Source organism: Metarhizium brunneum, chromosome 5, assembly GCF_013426205.1.
Source record: "Metarhizium brunneum chromosome 5, complete sequence".
Classification (NCBI taxonomy): domain Eukaryota; kingdom Fungi; phylum Ascomycota; class Sordariomycetes; order Hypocreales; family Clavicipitaceae; genus Metarhizium; species Metarhizium brunneum.
The window spans coordinates 3,413,397-3,439,109 of record NC_089426.1 but is presented as its reverse complement, the minus strand read 5'-3'; the positions used below and the strand labels follow the sequence as shown (position 1 = coordinate 3,439,109).

Below are 25,713 nucleotides of genomic sequence, written 5' to 3'. Positions count from 1 at the left end.
TTGACGGTTTAAGCGGCCGGTGGTGGGTTGGGTACATGGGCAACTGCCACGAGTGTCAAGCGGCAAATTTGTAAATTCGGGGGATCGGCCACTGGAAGATTGTCAGAAATGGGAGAAAAGGGCGAAAATGCGACCCGTGACAATGGTATAGCACCAGGTGACGACGCAGCACGAGTCGAGAAGAAGCCCTTTCTTGCAAGCACCTGGGAACACACACACACGAGCAACCTGGGCATCCAACATCCACAAAGAATCCAGGACACCGGGACCCAGGCCCCAGGCCCCAAGACCAAGCTAGATGGAAGAGCATGATGATCGATATGCTTGCAACAGTGCTCTCCACAGGCCTCCAGGCTCCCACTCCCATGCTGGTTCAGATGACCCCTTGTCAGGACGCAGGGACCCATCACCCATCACCCATCATCCACCCGGCCAATTAGCCGGCTTACGCCTCATCCACTCAGGAGCCGTATGAGGCTGTTGGCCCAATGTCGCATGGAGGGTATGAAAGAATAGGGGAACATGTCCAGCCAGCTGCAGACATCTGGACCGTTTCCTCCATGGCCATACATGAGGTTCCTCTGTAGGTTCGAAGTGGGCATCCGAAGGAGCCAAGGTTTCGGTAGCGGCGGAGACTTGGGGCCAACGGGGACGCAAGGTTCGACGCTAGAAGCAGCTAATTTGGCCTTTGTGCGTGGAGTTGGTAGGCTAACGTGGTGAAGGCGGTTGAAGATGCTGCACATGTGTGTCGTCTGGCGGTCGCGAAAGCAGGGGATCGCCAGGGCTCCCAGCTAGTAGATTGGACGACAAGCGCGAGCGATCGCCTGAAAAGAGGTACAAGGAGCCGGCAGCACCCTGTTCCGCCTTAGACATTTCAAATTTCGAGCTGGTTCAAGCTTACGTAGCAAGCGGCGATAAGAAGATGCATGTACATGCACCGTACACGTACATGTCCTGTAAATTCTGATATTAATTCTCCATCTCTAGCCCCCGGGCTGGCCCCTTTTACCCATATTCCCCGGTGCAAACATTGAATGCGCCTTCCTCTTTCGCAACGACCTTCGCGACAACTGACAGCGTTGGCACTGGGCACGAACCGTTCCTTCCTTCTCATGCCTTCAATATTGATGAGCCTGACCAGCAAGGGACTTGGTGCACAACACATGGTCACTTAGGTCTGCGTACATATACGGAATTTGGAGTACGTAGTACCACTTGACTTCAGAATGTTGCCCCGCCCAGATCATGGGCCGTTTTCCATCTTTTCCCACGCCATCTCAGCTTTTGCCTTGCGCTTGGTTGTTCGACTGTTACTACTAGTACCGTGAACCAATGTGGAACACATCGCCAATTACAGCATGATGACTGACTTCTTTTCCATGGCAGGCCAAAGCGGCCACTTCGGCATGCTCGACCAGCTACTACGCTATTGAGACGACGATGGACAACGACTGCGCTTTGCTCGGTCCTTGCATGCTCAACCCGCACAGGTCTTTGCTCGAGATGAACGGAATTCTGGCTTAACTCTGCGCTCTTCGGACGAGCTTACATGCTAATTTTACTTCCCTCTTCACCAACCATACGCAACATCCTAGCTGGTACGCTACGCTACGCTAGCCAGTGTTGAGCAAGATTACACGCTGTAATACAACAATCCAAGACAGCCTGTGTTCAGACTCCAGTCAGGTACTCCGTACGTAGTAGTACCAAGGCACGGCCGCCTGCAGGGTCGGGGATCAAACGCCGCCATCACCAGTCCAAGACGTGTGTCCCGAGAAGGAGGGCCAAAAATAGGGGTCGCTGGAGGAGGCGGCGGCGCCCGTTCCACACGACCACCATCACACGACGTGGGCGAGATGAGTACTCCGTCCGGACTCGGCGGATCGGGATGGCGAATAGATGGCTTTTTGAATAAACAAAGCCAGCACAGAGACAGTTCGATTTGCCCAGCCACAAAGGGCGAATAGAATCCAGCTAAAACATCGTTCCAAGACATGCATGATCTACGGAATACTGCGTACTGCGTACTACTGCAGACAATCGGCGAACAATGAGGATTCCTTTGACTTCAGAACAATGGATTTCCACTATGAAAAGATGACCCACTCGTCCCTAGCCGCGGATGCAGTTGGCCGTGCCCATTTGTTACAATCGATATCATAAATCACGACAAGTCTTGCATGTGTTACATGTTACACCTGTATGCAACGAAAAACTTGTGTCAAAACCGTCCCAGAGCTCAACCGGAATTCACAGGATTGCCATGGATCTAGTGAACAATGGGAAGGATAAAAGAATCACATCCTAGTGCACCATGATGCCAGCGCAAGCCAAGATGGCATCCAAATCTTCCTTCGGCCTTATTAACCGCCAACCATCAAGGCCAGCGAGCAGTGATACGGCTCGCCGGCATGACGTTTCAATATCTGCGTGCCAAGGAACTTTTGGTTGCCGCGGAGTCTCATATTTGGACTTTGCATGGAGTGCCATGACTGTCATGAGTGTCATTCACGGCACATGTGTCATGGTTACTCGGTCTAACCAATGACTTACCAGTCGGTGTCGAGTGCACTGCTGCAATGTCTTTTGCATGAATTTCTATCCCCAAAACCCATGCCTAATCATGTAAATCATGCACTCCACCAGTCGTACTAACACGAATGCGTTGTATGTACATACAGCATGTGGACCAAGCTGTTGTACATGCCTTGGGTAGGTAGATTGTGTATTTACTACATTGTGTTGGTCAAGGTATTGCAAGGTCGCCGCCGAATTTCTACTTTTATCGTTAGTGATAACTCGTAACGGGCTTGTACGGAGTACGTGTGGCCTCGCACATACACACAATACGACACATTGTCCAACCCGGTTTGCGGCCTCGTGCCGTGGATGCATATTTCATGTCGCAAAATTATAGGACCTTGTCGCCTCTATTCACTACGGGTCGGTCCGCTTTGTATAACTCTCTTCTTGTTTTAAAGTTGACTTGAGGAGAAAAAAAGTCAATTTTTGTTTAATTTTTTTTAACAAAAAAAACGGAAGGCTTAGTGAAATTACAGGAGTCGCTGCAACGCATGCAAGCCCATCCTCGGCCCTGGGCCCCAACCCAATCGGAGCCAGGATTATCGCGTGTCGCAGGAGAAGTGAAACGACGGGGAAGGCTGTCATGCACCTTGGCTTGTGGGCTGGGCATGGGCATGGGCATGGGAAAGAAAATTGGAGTCCATGATAAGAGGCTGATTGGTGCTCTGTCCGATCTGATCTGTTTTGTCTCCAGTCGTCCAGCTGCGTAGTACTATCTCATTCGACTACAGAAAGAACATGAGTACAACATGCTGGGCCTTGACGGCATTGAAAATTAAAATAGTGGATGATGACGGGGATGTCTTTTTTTCTCGAGTCTATTTTGGGCATCTCGTTGTTCTCCAAGGCATTTAGCCCGTCTTGAATCTGTGTAACTACTATTAAGTTACTGGTGTACACCATTTAAAAACCCTTAGAGTTTATGTGTTAAGAACATTGAACCCACTGCGGACACAAGACATTGCGGCAACAAGAACTGATCCCTCCGCCCCCTGAACGGATAGTACCCCGACAAGTTCATCTGTCCGGCTACTCAGTATTAACCCGGCATATACATACAGAGCGGTATTTTCCTCTACCCATATCTAGTCTAATGAGATGCAAGTCCAGGTATATACATATATCTCACACCTGGTTGTTGTTGTACACGCTTGACCCACGACGCCATCGCTGAAACGAAACTCGGCTTGCCCGTCCCCTTCGATACCATGTACTCTTACAACCAGTCACTGCCAAAAAAAAAAAAAGAAGAAGAAGAAGCCGAGCTCTCCCATATACCCATTTAGCCCTCAAAAACATCATGCTGCAACTCAATGCCATAGTCCTGCGCTACACCTCTCATTCTCCTCTCCATCTCGTCCTCCATGCCACCCCCCAGTCCCAACCACTGCCTCAGCTTGAAAAAGTAAAATGCCACGTCGGTACCAAACATGACTGCCTTGAAGAGCAAGTGTCTCCAGGCGTTGGTCATCCTCTGCGCCACCGGCAGGTTCTTGTCCTGGAACAGGCTCCTGCTCGCCCACTCGCCCATCATCTTGACCCTGTTGACAGGCGACCCGAGGTACTGGTTGTTCCCCTGGACAATGCGCATGTTCCTCCCAATAAAGACGAGCTCCTTGGGCCACTTGTCCTCGTCGGCCAGCATGTCGCGCAGGCTCTGCTTCATGAGCTGCTGCATGGCGTAGTGCCGCTCCGCGGGCGTCTTGCCCTCGAGGTCCTTCCGGATGCTGTCGCGGAGCGAGTTGTCGCCGCCCTCGTAGGGGCGCATGAGCGTGGCGCTGGCGAAGAAGTCGGCGCCGCGGATGCCCCATTCCGAGGTGACGCGCGCGATGGTCCCGTTGTCAAAGGTCATGAGGGCCTTCCAGAAGGCGCTGTACTGGCGCCGGAACGTGGGCGACATGTAGACGTAGAGGCCGTGGTCGATGAGGACCAGCTCGGCGCGGCCGCTGGGCAGGCGGCGGATGAAGATGTTGCCCGGGTGCGGGTCGCAGTGGACGACGCCCCATTTGAAGATTTGCGCCGAGAACAGGTCGACCATGGTGGTCATGACCTCGGTGGTGGAGAGGCCGAGGCCGCCGCGGCCGCGGGCGCCCTTCCACTCCTGGCGCGCGGGCTTGATCTTCTCGTTGTAGGGGCGGGCGCGGAGCTCCCGGCGGGCGGCGGCCATGTCGACGGGCGGCAGGGCCGTCTGGGCGCCGGGGGAGCCCTTGCCGCGGCCGCCGAGCCAGCGCGACGTGAGGGCCTTCTTGTCCCAGAGCCGGACGCCCTCAATCCACTCCGTCGTCAGCACGCGCTTGGTGGTGAGGTCGGCGTGGACGACGGGCACGTAGACGCGGCCCCGGAGGCTGCTCTCCGAGTTGACTAGGTTTCGCATCGTCTCTGAGTTTTTGGCCTCGTTTAGGAAATCCGTTTCGAGCTCGAGGCGTTCCGTGATGAAGGGGACGAGCGTGTACAGCGGGAGGTCGAACCACTTGGAGTAGATCCATGTAACGGCCCTGTATGTGTGCATTTGGTCAGGATCCCCCTTCCTCGTCTGGTCCTCCCCGTCACTGGGGGAAAAGGGGTGAAAAGATGTCACGGCTGGACGGCGTACCTGAAAGCCCATAGATCCCAAGCAATCTGCTTGGCAATCTCCCTCTTCTGAATCTTGACAGCCACCTCTCGGCCGTCCGGCAGTCTCGCCCAGTGGACCTGGGCCACGCTGGCGCTCGCCCTCGCCCTGCGCTCCATGACGCCCATGCCCTCCTTGCCCGTGAAGCTGACGCCGAACACGTCCTCGACGCTCCTGCCAAAGTCCCTCCGGATCACGGCCTCGACGTCCCTCCAGTCGTCCTGCGGCGCGTCGTCAAACATGCGGCCAAACATCTTCTGGAACTCGGGCGGCAGCACGGCGCTCTGCATGGCAATCGCCTGCCCGATCTTGAGGTACAGCCCGCCGTTGGCGCGGAGCAGGTCGAACAGCCGCTCGGCGTTGCGGGCGTGCAGCTCCGGCACGGAACCGGCCGTCAGCGGCTCCGGCCGGAAGTTGATCTTGTAGTCCAGCGCGACGAGGAGCGTCGTCGCAAACGTGCGCAGCGTCCGGGCGAACCCCGAGGCGTATATCTGGCGGTCGGCCACGTAGACGGCGCCGCCGGCCGCGAGGCCCGTCACCAGCCAGCGCGTCCATCTCCTCCCCTTGTTGTACTGCTTGGCTGCCCTCGGGGCGCCCAGCTCTTCTGGCGACGGCGGTCGGAGGGGCGAGAAACCCCCCGGGGTCTGAATGCCTCGGCGGGAGGCGGCGGCGACGACGTCGCTGCGAGCAAGGCCGACGCGAGGCACGCGACACGGTGCCCTCGAGAGGATGAGGGTGCTGCGGCGGAACATGCTGGGTGGTGCTGCCGGCCCAGCTGTCTGAAGTCGCCTGCTTGATGTTGTTAGGTGCAGGCGGACATTGAAGATGATGGCTAGCACGGGTGTGGAAGTTGGGAGAGGACTTTGGTCGTCGGGAAGTTGAGAGAGGCTCTTTTTTTTTTTTTGCGGGCCGAATATAATCGCCGAGAAGCATTATATCCGGCTCCGATCGGGGATTTCGAATCGCCCTCGGGAGGTCCCGTGTCCGGACTATGCCTGTCAATCGGTGACGACTATATGGCCCTTTTTTACCTAGTATTTCGTTATTGTCAGGCTAGTATTAAGGGCTTATCCCTTCACGGAAAGCTTGCGGTGGCTGAAGTCATCAGTCAAATTCCAGCACACTAGTGTTCACGTTAATTGAGAATGACGCACATCAAGGCTGATATCATCGCCAGCAGCGTCATAGATGCGCACTGATGCGTAAACGCGCTGGGGTAACTACCCTATGCTTAAGTAGGCAAAAAACAAGGTAATCAACCGTAATATGGGCGGCACCAGTTCCGTGTACACGGAGTGCTGAAGTTGTATATACCAAATGTCAAACTGTCTATAGGGTAGCCAGCTGGAAATGTCAAAACCAGTAGGCTCTGATTTGTCTCTCGATGCTGGCTACTTAACTAGCAATGTCAAGTACTTGTAACCTGCTGGACCCGGAGATGGGGGATGTGCGGCTGCAAGAGTGACTATGTGCGATAAAATTATCGACGACTATGTATCGCCATCAGACTGGTTGGATGATGTCTGGTGCTCCAACCAGACAGACAGTCCGCCTAGCGACAGTATGTCATAGTCTCTGGGAACACTAAACATTGACTCATGTATGCACATGTTGACCTGGCAGTCAAAGACATTTGCCCATGCCAACAATCCTGTCATTCTCGCAATAAAACTAGCAAGCAATTTGATGGAGAAATAACCCCGTCGACCAACAGAGTATTCGCAGCCATCTATCCATCTCACCTGCTCCAAACCCCGCATATCACCACATGCACCACCACATGGCCCCCATGAAACTCCACAGCCAGGAACCATATCTGAATCTTGCCTTGAACAGCAGACCATCTTATCAAACGCCACCATGACAATTCCCGACTTCGGAGCGTTCGACTGGGTTCTTCCTGCCCACGTTAAAGGTTGACTCCCCATGACTGGCATGGACAATGGCCAGGCTGCCGGAGGTGTCAAGTGGTTGAGCGACTTGTCGGAAGAGGGAGAAAGCCGTGCGTGTCATTGTTCAAAACTTTGCACAGGTTCTGGAAATATAGAAACTGACCCGATATTAGTGTGATATAACCCGACCCCGATGCCGCCGATGTATTAAAGCTGGGCTGCCTCGCGGAGGCTATCGTGAGGCCATCTATTTCTATAGGCACCTTCCTACTGGCTCTAGATGCCCAAGACACCCAGTTATGCGTGAAGAGCATTCAGACATATAACAGGGCTATTTACGAGGTGGCCAAGGCTTTAAAGGAGGCGGACTGGTACCAACGTGATGGGTTGATGGCAACCGCTAGGCTCTTGTCATTCTACGAGGTGGGCTTGACCGGCCAACAATCCGGGGCCAAAGTACTATGTATGCATGCTCTGGCAGGCAGACCAACGACGCCATCATAGGTCACGGTGCCGGCCGTCGGCAAGCCTCAAATGCTCGCCCGGAGAGGACACAACGAAGGAACCGGGGCCATGTTTCTGGCCAGAGGTCTCCAGGCGTTCACGTCCGGCGCGGCGCATCCGCTCTTCCTCGACGCTCGGGTTGATCTGGCATGACCTGACACCTTGACCTTGGGCCACGAGCAAGCCGACGAGCCTCTCTGCAAGGCCATTGCCCAGATTGGAGAAAAGACAACGACCCCCCTTTAGCACGCACGAATCCATGGCCCAGGCACCCAAAATCAGTCAAGGACGAGGTGATCGATCTTGGACAGGAGTTGCCGGCCATCCCGGAGCAAGTCATGGCATTCCGAGCCCTCGGACGAGCAGGAGCCACAAAGCACCTCGAGATGCGCATCATTACCCCGTGCAACCAACTCCATCGAGAGTCTGAGACTAGGACGCAAACGGTACCAGATGTCTTGACATTTTGACTACACGCAAGCGAAACCGCCTATTGGCACCCAAGGAAGATGCGGGCATTTCGCCCCTTCATCTGAGCGAGATATATTGGATCGCGCTGATGATGTTATACTTGGTTCTGGACTCTTCTACTGAGCGCTAGAACGGACACAAGGCTAGAGGCGCAGAACAGTCTGTTTCGGAACGCAACAAAGATGACCAAGGCGGTGCCCTTATACGCGTATCTCTATCCACTTCTCCAGAGTCCAGACTTTGATGCCTCCGAGTGCGTACACGCGATACACCTTTACTTGGAGCGGTATCATGGAGAGAATTGCGGGTCTTCCGGCCTCGAGTTTCGCCATACGGTGCTATCTTCTAGTCTAGGTGAGAAGTCGACAGCATAGCAGTGACGAACGGGAAGTGTTGCAGCAGATTTTGCACATCAAGCCGTATGGTTCAGCGGTTCGCTCGCCGGTAAGAAAAGTCGGTGGAGGGAGCGCCGTGGCCGATGCTACTGATAGGGGCATCAGGGTCCCGGGCGATGAGATGTCGTCGATGGATTTGAATATCTGTTGCCTGTGGGTACGATTGTTGGGTTCGCCGTCCTTCTTGTGTCTGATCTCCTGCCTCACCTTCGAGCCATTGCAGCAGGTCACGATAATCATGACGTGGCCGACGCGTGTAGTCCCGACGTGATAGATGCATGTTGCCATGAATGCATGCATTTGTCGCAGAAGACATTGGTTGGGGTGGGATCGCATGCATGTATGTAGTACATATGTACATACGGTACATGTATGTACGGCGTAGTGCAGGTTATGTTGTGCTACTACGGAGTACTACCACGCACATCACACTTTGTTCTCGTACGGGCAGGGCCAGCCCCGCCGAGCGTCGACGGTCCGTTGCAAACACGTGCCAAGAAGGGGACAGAAGGCAGGGAATGGCCAGGAACAGGGAAAAACAAGCTCAAGCTATTTTGGATCAGATTTGCGCCCGCCGCGCCGCATGTCGGTGGGGCAGGCACGACGTGGTAATGGTAATCTTGGACTGTTCGAATGTTGCCATGAGGCGTTTGGTCGATACGTACTCCCGAGCACTGCAAGTGTGCTTTCAGTGCATTGACGCGATATGCATTGCCAGACGGCAGTTTCGTAGTATACAGCATTATACATTTCTTTCCAGGCGGGTTGTCGTTTAGCGAAGCTGTCCATGGGTCCTGGGGCTATAAGCGACGTATGTACGGAGTAAGTACGTCGGGTCCCCGTGGATCGTACCAGAATTTCCAGACATTCAAGACAGTGGGCTGTGTAATGTCGATCTGTCGCGGGACCAAGGGGAAGAAGGGGACAAGGTTAAGCTCAGTCGGTGGCTAATGGGGTGAGTACTGTACAATTACTATCAAAATGGATGGGTACAGTACATATGGGCAATGACCAGTCGACTCCATCAAATACGTCGAGTACACACAAATCCGTGGTGGCTTGTTTGTCACAGGCGGATGCCGCTGGGAGCATTTTTCACGTTTCCAGTGTGGCACCTCCAATTTCCCGCTCGATCCATCAGTACCGTAAGTACGACTGAGCATGTCAAGAGGGAATTCGGCACCTGGAAAATACTGGTTGCGGCACATCGTTCATCGGAGAAAAAACAAAGGTACTACTATCCCAAAGGTGGAAACTTGGGAATATGAGAGCTGAGCGCCAAGAGACTTGTTATTTGCAGACTGCCTCTTTGCATGCGAGGGAGGAATGCCAATGGAAAAACTCAACAGCAGTGCTCCGTACGGAGTATTCATTTAACCTCCCTGCAGCAAGTATTCCGTACCAAGTTCTCCGTATACGTTTTCTGGCGCAAGAAGGTCGCTGAAGACTCCTGCGCTCCATTACCTGCTCTGCCCATCATACAACGTACTGTACGATGAAAATCCTCCTTGTCTACTCTGTATGGGAGTCGTACTCGGTATGTACATGTGATTGCACAGACAACGGGTGCAAGCAGGGATCAGTTGACATCCGATGTGACTGATTCATGACCCATTCCGTTCACCAATTGCCTCCATGTACATACATACATACTTACATATAATATTATGTACTCCGTACCAGAGTCCAGTTTTATAAAGAATACCCAGAGTAACAAAAAGAAGAAGGATATTTGTCGCGGCCTTGTGCGCACAATTTCGTGAATAAACCGGGACGAGCGCGTCATTTTGCTGTTTTCTGGAAAGGCCACGCTGCCTGGCTTGAGAGTCATGTATTCCCGGCGCATTGTTGGTGGTGGCTGACGAGGGGAGATGGCCTCGACTGGATTCATTTGGTGGTGTTGGATGAACGCGGAGGACGCCACGCATGCCTATGTACATGCATCCGTATGTACACCGCATGTCGCCGATTTATACTTTGCTTGCTCCGACCTGAGTCGATGAGTAGTAGTATTTGGGTGCTCTGTTGTTGCACCAAGTTATCGCGCTCCGGGTCTTCATGCTTGTGCTGTGCCATGCCTCGTGCCACGCCGGATCTGACTAGCCACGCCGCACACACAATTTTCGGCTGCAAATGCACAACATCGGGGTGTGCACCAACGTGGAAGTAGTAGCAACCTAAAACTGCCTTTTTCAAATCATCTGCGGACAGGTAGACTTGAATACGGAAGAAATGCTGCCGAAGTTGCTGCCCTAGGGCCGTCGTGGGCATCTCGTCTGCCCCAGGTTTAACGTTGAGCGTGGCTTCCCCCCCCACTCACCACTCTTGTCATCGCATCCGACCAATGGGGCCTCTCGTTCCCCTGACGGGGGGATGTTGATTGAGGGCCAGGATGGCTTGGATGGCGGCATGTTGAATGGCGATGGAGCAACGGAGTAAGCTGCCCTGGCATGTCTCTGGCCGCATGTTTGTGACCCGATGGCTGTGGCTGCTTGGCTGCAGGCTGGCGCAGGCTGGGACCTGCAAAGCATGCCACGCTAGCAAGGCTAGTACAGTGGGCTCTGGCTGTCCTCCAATCCCTGGCCCCGGTGTAAACCAGAGCCCAGCCCCCATCTCCCCAATCAGCATCGCCATACCTGCCCGGACCCACTGGCCATTCCACTCCCAGCACTTGAGACAATCGTCCTTGGCCCTGTTGGCCCTGAACCCGCTGCAAGCACCGCCGTTGGTGTCTCGAGTCTCAAGAGATCAATTGAGGTGTCTCCATGTCTTCTCCCATGTCTCTTCTGCTGCGAGACGTTGACAAGTCGATCAGTTGACCACCTCGGCCACTCCAAACCGACCAGGTTGGTTGGGGTCTTCCCGCGACAAATTGTCCGCCGCACTCGCTCGACCGTCTCCTCCGTCATCTGTGCGTAACCCTTCTGCACCAAGGGAACGTCGCTCCAGCATCCAGCCAACAGTTGCCCTCTGACTGAGCTGTTGCGGAAAAGCATTTGTCGCTGGGCTCAATCGTGCCGACTTGATTCTGCATCGCTGTGTTCTTTCGGTTGTCCGTTTACTCGGCCGCTCACCTATCGACTAACCTTCGACGGGCCATCTTGTTTTGACGCCATCGCCGCTGGTCACTGCGGAGACAGAAGAAACCGTGGACGATTGAGTTTGGCCTTTATCATATGCTGCATCATAAACACCATTGAACGGCGGGCAGCCTTTCCTTTCCTTTTCTTTCTTTCCCGCGGAAATTGGCCGTCGTCCTTTCTCCTGCTTACCGAGTATGCGTAATACCGTCTCCCGATGAACCATCAGCAGACCAACACGATATAACTGTCCAACGGCTTCCTGTCGACTACTCGCAGTTGTGCCTTGACTTGCACGACGCTAACCTTTCAATCAAAGCTCGTCGGTCGGCGTGGCCGGCCGCTGTCGTTATGATACGACCAGCAACACCCTTGTCGGTGCTGCTGTTTGCAGCCTTTGTTCTACTTCTCTTTTCGGTGATTTCCATTCCCGTCACCAAATTTGTGCCGCTCGGATCATTTGGGGATGTCAAGTATGGCGTCTTTGGCTACTGCCAGGGTGAGGAATGCACCAATATTGCTATAGGATATCCGCGAGGTACGCTTAATCGAGAACATGCGAACGCTAAACTGCAACCTGACAAACGGTATACTGACCAGACTGAACCTTTCGTGTAGATGGAGCATTAACCGATGAAACTCAAAAGTTCGATCTGCCAAGCTCAGTTCGCCATACTCTGTCCGCCATTCTGGTCATTCATCCCGTAGCGGCACTCCTAACTCTCATCATGTTCTGTCTGGCCATCGCTGCACACCTGCACAGTGCGTCGCATTCGTCGAGATATCTCCTCGTCGTCTCCGTTTTTACCCTCATCACCTTTCTCGTGTGTGTTGCTGGTTTTGTGGTGGATGTGCTGCTCTTCATCCCTCACTTGGCATGGGGCACCTACATGGTGTTGGCTGCATCCATCGTTCTTGCTATCTGCACCTTTGGGTCTTTCGCCATGCGAAGAACCACTGTTAGCAGGAAAGCTCGTCAGAAGCGCATTGCGGAGAATGGAGACATGAGTGGTGAAAGCTACTACAACAGGGACGGTCAGGTCAAGGCGGCTGCCATCTTTGCCAGCCAACCAACTTTTTCTGCTGTGGGCGGAGGAAATTTGGGAACGGATAGCCTCCCTGCATTTGCAGTCTTTGAAAGTCAGAGTCAGCGAAAGGACGACCAAGTTAGCGACGAGAAAATTCCTCTGACACAACGAAGTCCTGTAGAGAGATCAGCAACCACTGTTCACAACGACATGGCAAACGCGAGGGAGGCCACTAGTCTGGCCAATTCAAGGCAATCGCCCTCACGGGATCGTTATGGTAATCCCATCAATGGGCCCGATGCCTATGGTAGGGAACGTGGTGGAGGCTACCGCGGCGGACGTGGTGGTGCTTATGGCCGCGGAGGTTTCGATACCTATGGCATAGCAGGTCGAGGACGTGGTGGAGGAGGACGAGGAGGTTATGGTCCCTTGCCTGGCAGAGGGGGGGCCCGTGGGCGAGGTGGTTATGGCCTTCCACCACGAGGAGGACGCGGGCCGCCTCCGATGGGAGGCTATGCTAATATGCCTCCAAGCCAACACAATCAGAGGCCGCCGGAGAACGAATACGCACCATATGGACAGACCCAGCCAGTACAAAACTCATTGGACCGTGGGTGGAATGGAAGCCAGCCCAGCTTAGCAGCGGATAACAATGATCTTCCCCGAGCCGAGTCTCCTCCGCCCTTACCAGGACAAGTCGCGGGCGGTTCACGAGCTCCAGACACCGACACTACTACTCCTCTGAGTCCGCCGCCGCCAAATGCCTACGGTCAGCATAACCTACTTCGGGATAGCGACGTCGATGTCGCCGGCATGGTTGGCTTGCAGCAAGGTCGTCCAATGCTCGGTGGAGGGCGTGAAACGATTATGAGTGACGGAAGCAAGTACAGCACTGACGAGTATGTCTGCCCCCTAATTCCATACATGCCGATCTTATTATTGCTTTCCTCGTTTACTAATGGTTGATAGGCCGCAACAATATGTTCCACCACGTGCTGCGTGGAACCAAAATCCAGGGAGAAACTCGCCAGGAGCTCCTTCTCCAGGTGGCCAGAATATGCTTCCAACGACGACAGGATCGCGTAGCGACTACTACGAGGACACCAACCCTCGATTCGATACTACGCCTCCTTCTGGACCGGTGCAAAGCCACCACCCATCTGCCTATCCTGAGCCACTGTTCGAAGATGCTCCTGCTACGGGTGGCAGAGCACGAAGCCCTGCCGAATCAGAACGATCTAATTTCACGTCCATCTCTCAACGAGGAGTCAATCCTCGATGGGAACCACATCCGCCAATGCCCAACCAGGCGCCCCCGAACCGTCGACCGGTCCAGGTGAAGCATCAGCGTCAGGATGTGCTCTTGAACAACAACCCCGACTTCCAGTTACCAAGTTCACGCGGGCCAGGACCGAACCGGACCGGCACCGGGATGATTCCTGGAAGCGCTTATCCTGGAGGCGCTATTTAGGGAAAACCAGCCTTCAAAAAAGCCCACAACTAAAGCCGGGCTACTGTAAATAATGTCCTTTCAAACTCTAAATATTGGATTCTATTCAACTAGTGCGCCACTCCTTGCGGAATTTGCAAATTCGAGCATAGCAGAGCAGAGATTTCCCGACTTTGAGCTTAATCCAGCATGATCAAACTCTTTCTTTCAATCCTCGGAAGGCGAGGTTGAATTTCCATTCTTTTGATTTTACACTTCATCACGATCCCTTAATTTTCAACTCTGATATATAAAGGGATACACACTGCCTCCGGACTATCTCGAGGACTCTTTATCGTCCTCCTTTTTTTTTATTGTCTGGCTGTGCCTCGAGATGCGTCGATTTATTTCATTTCTCCCCTTTTTTTGGTCTTGTAGAGAAGATGTGCGGGCGAGGCGATTTGCCTATTTGGTAAAGACTACGACACATTCGGGTCAATTTCTGTCTTTTATGTTTTTTTGCAGTGTACAGGGTCCAAGGTGACCTCCAACTAATGAGAAATCGGGCAACGCGGGGGATGGCCGCTAGGCTGCTGTCATGACGCGCAAATACTCTTTTGCATATTACTAGGTGATATTATTGCGGGGCAGCATGGCTGCTGGGACACACGAGACTGGTGTTGAAATCATTTTGGGTCGGTGTGATGATGTACTTGTTGGTTTTGGACGAGGGGTCGCGAACCACGAGGTTAGACGATGAGCCGTGCTTAGAGATATAAAGTTGCTTAGTACTATTACCACTCTTGCGGTGAAGCTTGTGATTGGGCGGTGAGTATTGCGTGATTGAGGCTCCGGGCGTAGAGAAGCATTCGTTCGTCTGTAGGTCAAGTTTACACTTTGCATGACAGTTTGCCAGTCATGCCAGTCGGGCTGTAGTAAGGATCATTTACACGACGAAAACACTCGATACAACAGACCCAATTTACTGTATACTCCACTGCCATGACTTTTTTTTTCTTGTTTAATTAACTGAATCTATTGTACATCTGTATAAAGTTTTATTCGTACTTAGGTTGCATGCCATCAACGCGTCGTAGCGTGTCTCTCCACTCAGGCGAACCTACTGCTTGTAGGGGCTAGGTCCAATCATGAGCTCCGGCTTGACGAGGGCATCGAACTCGTCTTCGGTGAGAGCCTTGAGCTCCATGGCGCTCTGCTTGAGGGTAAGGCCCTTCTTGTGAGCGTTCTTGGCGACCTTGGAGGCCATGTCGTACCCAATCTTGGGGTTGAGGCAGGTGACGAGCATGAGCCTGAGTTGCATTAGTCTGCTGGTATCGCATGCCCAATTGTAAAGTAGAGGGACAAGAGGGCAAAAACTCACGATTCCTTCATGATTTGAGAAATCTTGTCCTCGTTGGCCTGGAGGCCAGCAACCAGGTTCTTCTCAAAGGAGCGCATGCCGTCGGCCAGGAGGCGAGAGCTGTGCAGCAGGTTGCGGATGACGAGGGGCTTGTAGACGTTGAGCTCGAACTGGCCGTTCATGCCGCCAATGGTGGTGGCGACGTTGTTGCCCATGACTTGGGCGCAGACCATGGTCAGGGCCTCGCACTGCGTGGGGTTGACCTTGCCGGGCATGATGCTGCTGCCGGGCTCGTTCTCGGGGAGAGCCAGCTCGCCGAGGCCGCAGCGGGGGCCGCTGCCCAGGTAGCGGATGTCCTGGGCAATCTTGGTCAACGAGGTGGCGACGGTGTTGAGGCTGCCGTGGGCCTGGACTATGGCGTCGTGGGCGGCTAGGGCCTCGAACTTGTTGGGGGCCGTCTTGAACTCGGTGCCGGTCATTTTGGTGACTTCCTCGGCAATGGCCTCGGCGAAGCCCTGGAAGGTGTTGATTCCGGTGCCAACGGCGGTACCACCCTGGGCGAGCAGGCGGAGGTCGGGGATGGATCCCTCAACTCGCTTGATGCCAAAGTCGAGCTGGGCGACGTAGCCGGAGAACTCCTGGGCGAGAGTCAGGGGCGTGGCATCCTGCAAGTGAGTTCGGCCGATCTTGATGATGTTCTTGGCCTGGAACTCGTCGACCTTTGCCTGGAGAGCCTTGCGGAGGCTTCGCAGGGCAGGGATCAGGTCGTTCTCAAGCTCGAGGACGGCAGCGATGTGCATGACGGTTGGGAAGGTGTCGTTGGAGGAGGCGCTGCGGTTGACGTGGTCGTTGGGGTGGACAGGCTTCTTGCTGCCCTTCTCGCCGCCCAGGATCTCGATGGCGCGGTTGGAGATGACTTCGTTGGCGTTCATGTTGGACTGGGTGCCGGAGCCGGTCTGCCAGACGACGAGCGGGAAGTGGTCCATGAGCTTGCCATCGGCAACCTCCTTGGCGGCTTGCTGGATGGCCTGTCCAATCTTGGGGTCTGGGTGATGGGAGGATGGTGTTAGTGAAATTCGCTCACAGAGCTTGAGGGCAGCCAGCGGTCAAGTTGGGATCGAGGCCATGACAGCACACATGACACAGCTCACGTACCCAGACCATATCGCATGTTGACAGTCGCGGCAGCCCCCTTCAAGATACCAAAGGCCTTGACAACGGGAGGCGGCATGCGGTCCTGAGGCTGGTTGATGCGGAAGTTCTCGAGGGACCGTTCCGTCTGGGCACCCCAGTACCTGTCGGCGGGCACCTGGATCTCGCCAAAGGCGTCGCTCTCGGTTCGCGTAGCTTGAGCCATGTTTCTTGCGGTGCTGTGAATGCTTCGGCACGACGAGATTCTCGAGTTGAGCTGTACTTGTAGCTGCGGGGTCCATGCAACGGCGCCGCCACGACTGGCCGAGGATGCTGCAGCATTAGCAGCTCGTCCGACCCTGGGGACGGAGCTCTTCGCAAGACCCGAGGCCAGCGCTCTGGATGACGTCGATCGCAGCATGATCAATTGGCGTGCCCCCTTTTTTGTATTTTCCCGGTAAAATCAAAGAACCCCGTGCAATGCTAGGAAGTCTATTCGCTCATGAGGAAGAGGAAAGAAAAAAGAGATGCAAGCACGGCTGGCCGTGTCGGCAGTCTGGGGCAGCCAAGAGTAAAAAAGTTTCTCCGGTTTTCCCCGGTAACAAAAGGGTCTCGGGAAGAGCCGACAAGTGTCGAGTATACTCCGTAGATGAGACATGGTTTCTCGTTTGATATTTGGTCGCATCACGGCGTCTGCTGCGTTTCCGCCGAGCTTATAACGAAAGCCCGGCGTTGTAGCAGTAGTATGCTTGGATTGCGTATATTGTGGACGAGGACGACGTGCAAGTAAGTTTACAGTAGAGAGAGAGAGACAGGCGCTAGACAAAGGGTACATTTTGATGCGGCGCGTAAATGGCAAAAACATGCTGCTTTGTTCCAGTCTCCATTGTCCAGTTCTGGGTTTCAAAGTGCCATGTAGTTGCGCGCGGTCTGTGTGATGGCTTCTTTTCTTTGACGGCTTTGAGCTTTTTAACACTAAAGACGACGGCCTTTTGTCAGCTGTCGACAGGCGAGGTTCACGGCCTTTATGTATCTCGACAGCTGGCAAATGCTATAGACACTGGTCACAGTCACTTTATTTTTCCTCTTTGGTATTGGGGACTGCATCTTCTTTTAACTTCTTCCTCGCAACCCCCCGTTTCGTCTCATCAACACCGTCATTTTGGATTATTTATCTGCGCTCGAAGACTTGAAGACTCGGCAACTTGACGTGGTGGGATGGGCTGGATCACCATCTGCTTGAGTTCCTTAGTAACATTTTTATTTTTATTCTTAATTTTGGCTATACGCTGTGTGTAGCAAAGTTTACTTTTTGGGTTTTCGGTGAGTAGCGCGTCACGTCTAGCTCGAGCAGCAGAATGTTCAAGTGTTTGCATCATCTGGGAAACCTGCACACGCCGCACTGCACCTTCCTTCCTTGCCGTTTGGTCATACAGGAAGGAGCCAAGCAGAAGTCTGGTCTCGCCCGTCTTGAAGCATGAGCCATGATACTTTTACCCAGAAGCCATAGCCTTCTTCTTAGCTTGTCTTTCTGCCCTCTTTACTCTTTGCCACTGCTTTTTAGCTTCCTCCTTGCCGTGGTGCTTGAAGCCCTCTGCTCTTTAAAGTTTTCTTTTATTTTGTTAGATACTACTGATTCCCTAGTCTTCGAGGACAGATTTTATTTGGATCTCAAGAGAATGACTTGGTGCCGGGGCTAAGAAAAGAAAAAAAAACTCTTCGCATTTACCAGCCAAAATCTCTTTTTCGTTTTCGTCTTTTTTTTTTTCCTCACAAGAAATCAGAAATCAGAAACTTTGGAGAAATACTTTACCGCCATTTTCTTCTGCTCTAATTGCAACCGCAGCCAACAGTTATTCTAACTTGGACTTGCCGCCAGATCTCTTCAGTCTACTGTCAAAACGAAGGTACGAAGGTACGAAGAGTGGTAGGCTTCAGTTTGCGCGTAACGGCCACCTTTACGCTTGACATCATGGACACTGCACCTCTTGCCGATATCGAGACTACTTCGTCCCCGGCTATTGTTGATTCTGCTGTTGCGTCATCATCCCCCCAGCCGACTTACACTACTGCGGGAACAATCTACAAGCCGAGTTCGTCCCAGCCACTTCAGCCGCCTACTCGTCGCGGACGCTTGCCCAAGTGGTCTGACGGTAATATCCATTCCAAACTTGCCCTCTTCCCCAAATCATCTTTGCCCGGGATGTCGATGAAGGCTCTTGGAGGCCGTCCCAACTCGGCACTCCAGCAGTACACGCCTTTGCAGCAGAACAACCATCGCGCCGTCAGCCCCTTCAGTGAGCCCGACCATCTTGTTGCTAAGACGCCGATAGAAACACCTCGCATACATCTAGGGAACCTTCCAAATGCCCTCTCTGCCCCCACGATGCCTGAAAATAGCAGTCAGGAAAAGGCGGCGACAGAAGATGGCGAGCATTGTTCCCTCGATGGGAGTGATGACGATAGTGAGGATAGCGAATCCAAGATAACTTTGCTCATGAATATGCCGGTCAAGTCACTGTATAATCTGGCTTCTTACCAGAATCCGACCCAGAAGTATGCTCAGAGGGCGCTTAAGCGAGGAACAAAGAGGCCACTTACGCTGGGCTCATCTTCTATGGGAAGTACTACATCAACCAGCCCCCCAACATTGTCAGCATTCAATCCTCCCTCTAGTTCAAATGAGATCGGGGGTCCCTCAAACCTGGGCCATCAAGGACCGACAGATATCTTTGGCTTTAGAAGGGGAGAACTTGATGCTGCCTTCAGGGTTGATGATATGTGGGATGCAAGAACTGGCACGCCAACACCACCGTTTCCCAACCATTCCAGAATCAACTTGACGTTTGGCGATGCCCCAAATCCTGTTGGAAATTCTGCCTCTGCAAGTGGTACACTGTTACCCCTGACTGCTGGGCCACCAGGGCAGCGACAGTATCGTCCCGTGGCTGTTGAGTCAACATTCAGACCATTTGTAAGCGCAGGACCCTCTGCGCTACCGACATCTAACCCAGCGGACGAGGATACGCTACAAATTGCAAATCGAGTTCTTTTCGAAGCCGGGATTGAGGATGTCTCCATCGATTCGCTCGGGTCTCTATTTGCAGAGAATTTGCACAGCGCTCCCTCTTCCTATCCAATCTGGGACGGTGGTGCCGGGAATGCGGAACCTCGGGGATCTGTACTACCAACGGAACCCGTCTATGAAGACGAGACGCAGAATCAATTTCGTAACATTACAGGTCCTATGGAGCGCATGAAGGTCTGGGACCCAAATGAAAGACTCATTCAGACAAAGAGTTGGCGGGATCCTTCTCCAGAAGTTCGAGCTCTTTACAAGCCTGGCACCGATAGACTTACCGATGAGGCAATGGCGGCTCGCAAAACCGAGCTGAACAAGTGGTGGTACTCGAGAGTCGACAAAACAGACAATGAAACCGGACTAGAGAACATACCAGGGAATATACCTTTCCCCCAAAGCTTGCCTCGGGCGGATCAGGATTTCGGGGTTATAGGAGACAGAAGGCTAAAGACGCCGAAAAGCCTTTCGGAGAAGGCTTCAGCCGGAGAAGCTTCAGTTGAAGAGACGACTAAGCAGACGACTGAAAAGACCACTTACGTGACCATTCGAGAGACCACGGAAGATATCACAGAGGAGACTCAGGAGACGACTCAGGAGACTACTGAAATCTTCACGTCAGAGAATGCAGGGTCGCTGCTGGAGACGCACAGCATACGCGAAGCCAAGGTTGAGAGGGCCCAACAACAGATTCTATGATACACTGACTGGCTCTACTGAGCGGATAATGGACAATCAACAATCTGATATTCTGGGTACCGTGTGTAAAATAGATTGTATTGTAATCGTACCTTTGTGGACAAGATAAGCAAGACTCGGCACGTGGCGAGATGGATACGACCAGAGCAAAGACTGGAAGTAAAGGCGGCGATACATTCAGATGGGCGGTCTGGTGACTTGGAGTTAAGGGAATCATAATTTGGGACCTTTACTGAGATTTCTAGATATAATTATCCCATATTTGTTAATCGTATTGGTTCAATAATGTGATGATTGCCACCGATGTCGTCCTTGGCTGTGTAACCACCCGGCCTGGGGTACGAGGCATGTCCCAGAGTCTCTCGGCGTAAGGCTCTCTGTCTGATGACAGGCATAGGACATGGTATGACGGTGAAACACGACTCTAGTTGTACAATAGATCTGTGTCATCATTGTTGTTGTACTGTCCAGTGGCCTGTGTAAATATCCTTAAAAGCCGGACCTCAGCAGCAGCGTATAAGACATGGGCCAAAATTGTTCTCCGCGAATTAGACCTTGTTGGCGGTCCTGAGACGGACATTGTTTTCCATGAAGATGAATTGAGACAACTGGGCTTCATTGATGGATGCGAGGCGCATCAGTTGTCGATCGTTGGCGACGCGACCAGCTACCAATAGGTGTATAAGATGCTAGCTTTGGGTACTAGGACCCGTCGTGGTGTTGCCATCGACTTTCGTGTGGCCGTTTTCGTACGGTCCTCAAGCATGTGTGCCTTTTTACAATTTGATTCTACTCCGTACTTGACAATTGAATGCCAACGGACGAGAAGGGCCCTGGTCGGACATGACGGGGCCGTCCTCGATTGCATCTCGTACATGAGGACTGGCGTGGACAGACGTGGAGGATTCACGACCAGACGATGGGAAGCGGCAGGGAGGCAGAAGTCGACCGGTCTGGCCATCATGTTCAGCGCCAAATGGATTCGAGGAAATTGGACGCCACGCGAGGGTGTGGTGGCCTTGATTGTCTGTTCGTTCTCACGGCACTAATGCGAGTTGCCGTCGGGAGGCGGGATGGCTGTCAAGGGCAATGTACCTGCTCCGTACGAGCATTATAATTATACATCCGGATCCTTGTATGCAGAGACGTAGCACCACCACATTGTTGTTCTTCGGCACGGCTGTTGGTGTGAATGCCTCCGGGAATATGCTGACTGCTTATCATATTAGCAGTCAACCCCGCTCTTCCATCTTGTCATATATTACAAGGCAGCCGAGCTGAAACTCTTCTCACTTTGCAATGGTTGCGATCCAATCAATTGTTGTTGAGGCTTCTATGTGCGGCCCGCCCGATTTCATATCAGGCGCTCATTCAAAAATATAACCACATCATGTCCGGCGAAGCCTGCTGCCGTAGTCAGTTGTCGTTGGGGCCTACCGAATGCAGAACCTGGCTCGAAAACAACAATGACGACCAACATAGCACGCTATGTTTGTGCCAACGTCGGCTGCGGCGAGGATGGAAAGCTTAGGTGCAAAAAGTGCCAGCTCGTCTGTGTAAGTCTCGTCAGACATACGCGGGAGGATTGGCGAACAACAAGGCTGACCACAAACTCCACAAAGTACTGTGGTGTGTCTTGCCAGAGAGAGCATTGGACATCACATAAGCTCGACTGCAATTCTCCATTGCTCAAGTCGACTTGGCGACCGCAATGGGAGGCCGAGGGCCGCAAGCCTGCATTTATGATATCAGACGCTCCAGCGCGGTCCTTTAACCACCACAAGAAGTATCTTTGGGGAAACATGCCGGCGTTTGATGTTTTGAAACTTGAAGCCAATGAAGGCAAGGGGTACAAGGGCGATCTGGACCTTCTTTTCGCCGGTATAGTGCCTCTCTCGAACCATTTGGACGTGGACCGTGACCCAATGTTCAATGAGACTTGCTGATTGGGTTCGGGTATTAGCTTCCGGAGATCTGAGAAATGTCCTGAGGACTCTTGCTGACCTTCCTAACGACTTTTGCACCCGAGTCTCTGTGGTTGTGAACGACCGCGATTTTAACATAGTGGCCCGGAATATCATCATGCTGCTACTGTTGTTGATGGATGATGATCCCCAAAGGGCAGCTGACCACATTATACACATTTGGTATTCCGCTTTCATCACCGACGAACTCAGTCGCACACTTCAGGGCCAGATCTTGAAACTGGTAGAAGGCGTATGTCACGAGACTACGCAGAAACAGCCGGATGATCTGTTTCCAAAGGCCTTTTCCTTTACGAGAGGAAGTGTCCGGCTCGTGCTGACCAAGAGATCGTGGGATGCTCTACAGAGCATCTTGAAGCCAAGCAATCTGACCCTACAGAAAGCGCAGGATGTTCGCCGGGCAGTCACCCTGGCTCCTAGCAGAGCCGACTACCGAGAACGGGCGTTCTTCCGACAGGATCCAAGTAGCCGGTTCGGGTCGTTCCGGTTCCGTAGCGATGGCATCCTGCTCCCATTTGGACTCCCCAGAAACGCGTTCAATACACCTAATCCGTAAGTACGCACATCACATGAAAAGCGATGCGAGAAGGGACTGACACTTCTCGGAGCACCTTGTTCACGGATCTCGGTGCTTGGCCCATGATGGATTCTGCAGAGCCCCTTCACGGCTGGTCGCTTCAAGAAGTGAGTCGAGCATCCGGGGCTGCTGCCAATGACGTACTCGGCAAATTATACTACTCCCTGCTGGACTTGATCAGAAGTGTACACGGCAGACTGGGACATGTAAATATTTCATTCCACCTCTGCAATCTTGATGCTGCTGCTCTTCCACAGCATCTCGGCGCTATGAGATTCGATCGAATCGAAGTAAGCCCCACGCATTCATCAATCGTACACAGAGACAAGCTACAAAGCCACTTACCCATTGGAATAAAACACAGACGTCCAACATCGCCGACACACCATATCTTGGACCAGAAAGATGCGTTTCTCTCCTAGGCACCCTCCTCAAGGAGCCACAGACCAACCCGCACGCTACGCTCATCACACTCTTCATGAACGCAGTACCAGAGACAGTGACTAAGAGGGATGAGTATGCCTCCCTGCGGGAAGAACTGAGCCATGTGACGAAATACCTCACACCCAGCTTCTCCATCGCACCTTATGACGCAGATCGGCTGAGGATCGATTCCTGCCGCGATATGGTTCGCAACAATGATAAGTTCTTTGACAGGTACGCTGGACTCTTTCACCTTAAGCCGGTATTAGCCGGTGGGTAACGGGCTGACATGCTATTTTTGTGTTAGATACATGAACGCTTGTCGATTCAACGAGTTTTCCTCGCGTTTGAAGCTTGAAATGAAGTCTCACCATACAATTATTGATAAGTGGCCGCTGCGTATCAGGAAGAGGCCGAATCAAGCTGGGGCCCAGGAAGAGTTTCTACGCATCATGGGTTCCGGGCATGAGGGGTGCGAAAGATATGTCGAGTGGAGGGTTGGTGGTTGATGACTTTATTTTCTGCGGACAGGGGGGTTGGTGACGTAAGAAGGTGAGAGAGTTGCTGGTCAAGTGTAATTGTAGCTTGATCAAGACAAGCCTAAGCACGGGGAGAGCGATATTTCTGTGGTGTTGGAAACGAGTGTCTATTCGAGGTGTATAATTTGAACAGCGTAATGGACTTTCAAATTGAAAGAAATAAGCTGATATTTTCGCCTCCCAGTCGGGATTACGTTTCGTCTTTTCTGCGCGGACTTTCTCGATGGTATCGTTAACTCTGATGGGGGGAGGGCCACTGGAGCGAAACTCAACCTCCCATTCTGAGATGAACTCGGTGTAGCCCCCGGCATGCCGTGACCAAGGTCAAGAGTGGGAACTTTCATGTTTTGTGAATGTACTTGGTCTGTGTATGAGTAAACGTCTTGAAACTATCGTTTGGCTGGTGCCGAGCCCATTGTTCGCTGTTGCTGATAGCCTGTCGGTCGGGTATTTGGTCACGCGTGCACATGCAGGTAGTGAAACAGAGGTGACAATATGAAACTCGAAGAAGAAATCCACGATACACATGCCCGTAGTTTTGTGTTGAAGTCAAGCCGCAAAAATATCGATGATGTCAGCCTATTGCGAATACAGAGAAGTTCCATTCGACAAGCAAGATGTTATTTGAAAACCCACAATAACAGGACACTAATGAACGTCTTTTCAGGCCAGGACTTCGTCTTGACGCCAGGGAAGTCTGGCGCGTAATGTAAACAGCCATCAAGCCATGTTGAAGATTCAGGTATTGAATTTCTGGAAACGTGCTCACACAGAAGAAAACATGACTTGACTCCTGTTCTTTCTGCTGCAATGTTTCGAATAGGAGATATATGGCTCTCAAATTTCTGTCCTTGATGGCCCAATTGTTGAGCATTGCATTGCTCCCCAACGTAGCCGTGAAGTTGGCAAGAGCAGAATCCGGGAAAAGCTACTGAATCAAAATTCCATCTCTAGCAAAGTTAAATGGTCGGTTTTTCATGCTAAACATATGAAATCGAAATACCAGTAGTCGATCAACCTTTCCCGGGGTGTGAAATCCCGCTGTTGCATAGTTTCACGGCCAGATGGCCTGTTTCCATCTAACTTACGCGTTGCGGGCAACACCCAAGTAGTGAAGCAGAAACAACAACGGAGATCCAAACTGTATCGTGCAGTTCAGTAGTCAATTATAGTCATGCAGTCACGGCTGGTTTATGCCGAGCTTTGCCAGTGAGGTGTAATGTCGATGGACTGAAACAGCCCGTCCAGTGACGATTGATTGACATCGGAAGAGAAACATGTGTTAAGATTGTAGGTGCATTCTAAACTCCTTCCAGTCATATCCGAAGTGACTGATCGGTAGTTGATCGGCTTGATGAGTCAAGTCAAAGAAACTGAGCGTTCTCCGAGCCTCCATGTCAGGGACTCTTGACGAAAGGTTGTCTGTGGAGTATGGGTATCTTGAATACAAGGAACGGCCAATCTGAACCGCGCCATTGGGGCCGCATGGTTTCGACCCCGTCAAGTCCCTTTGGATTTTTTCTAGTCCTGTTTGTTTTGCACAAACATGGACAAGCCCTTGCGCAACAGCCTACAGGCAACCAGAGTCTACTTTTTCCAAGGGAGAATTCGACCAGACCAAATGCTGTTTCTCCAATTGGGATGTTTCTGGCTTGTGTCATCGACGTTGCCACGACTTCATTTCCTTGGTCCAGTTTTATACAACAGCAACTGTGAGAGACCTGAATATGGTGAAGTCAGGGGTTAAAGTGTGTCCTGCGAAGCTTGTGTGTTGGGAGAGCTGAAGGCCTCCAAAGCTTTGAGCTAACACTCCGATGAGAATATTGCTATTCTCAAATGCTAGAAATAGTAAGCGATGCAGGAGCCAACAGCCCGGCGGGTGCAACCACCAAGATGCCTCGCAGACTGCGCGGCCGTGCCGTGTATG

The 25,713-nt window shown here is 52.6% G+C and overlaps 5 protein-coding genes across 5 annotated transcripts; 3 read left to right on the top strand and 2 right to left on the bottom strand.

The window, feature by feature from the left end:
* Positions 1–3,865: 3,865 nt before the first annotated feature.
* G6M90_00g091050 (uncharacterized protein) lies at positions 3,866–5,946 on the bottom strand (the record flags this gene model as incomplete). The annotated part of the gene is made up of 2 exons (XM_014686273.1): positions 3,866–5,078; positions 5,177–5,946. 2 exons carry the CDS (start codon positions 5,944–5,946, stop codon positions 3,866–3,868), a joined length of 1,983 nt encoding a protein of 660 aa, XP_014541759.1.
* Positions 5,947–11,887: 5,941 nt separating this feature from the next.
* Positions 11,888–14,035, top strand: prr-5_1 (pH-response regulator protein palI/prr-5; the record flags this gene model as incomplete). Its single annotated transcript, XM_014686272.1, has 3 exons — positions 11,888–12,074; positions 12,155–13,463; positions 13,534–14,035. The coding sequence occupies 3 exons, from the start codon at positions 11,888–11,890 to the stop codon at positions 14,033–14,035; spliced, it is 1,998 nt and encodes a 665-aa protein (XP_014541758.1).
* A 1,078-nt stretch (positions 14,036–15,113) lies between these two features.
* FUMR (Fumarate hydratase) lies at positions 15,114–16,905 on the bottom strand (the record flags this gene model as incomplete). The annotated part of the gene is made up of 3 exons (XM_014686271.1): positions 15,114–15,303; positions 15,375–16,398; positions 16,509–16,905. 3 exons carry the CDS (start codon positions 16,903–16,905, stop codon positions 15,114–15,116), a joined length of 1,611 nt encoding a protein of 536 aa, XP_014541757.1.
* Positions 16,906–18,456: 1,551 nt separating this feature from the next.
* On the top strand, positions 18,457–20,262 carry G6M90_00g091020 (uncharacterized protein; the record flags this gene model as incomplete). Its single annotated transcript, XM_014686270.1, has 1 exon — positions 18,457–20,262. One exon carries the CDS (start codon positions 18,457–18,459, stop codon positions 20,260–20,262), a length of 1,806 nt encoding a protein of 601 aa, XP_014541756.1.
* Positions 20,263–21,728: 1,466 nt separating this feature from the next.
* On the top strand, positions 21,729–23,756 carry G6M90_00g091010 (uncharacterized protein; the record flags this gene model as incomplete). Its single annotated transcript, XM_014686269.1, has 6 exons — positions 21,729–21,818; positions 21,885–22,143; positions 22,226–22,799; positions 22,856–23,114; positions 23,189–23,481; positions 23,555–23,756. 6 exons carry the CDS (start codon positions 21,729–21,731, stop codon positions 23,754–23,756), a joined length of 1,677 nt encoding a protein of 558 aa, XP_014541755.1.
* Positions 23,757–25,713: the final 1,957 nt, after the last annotated feature.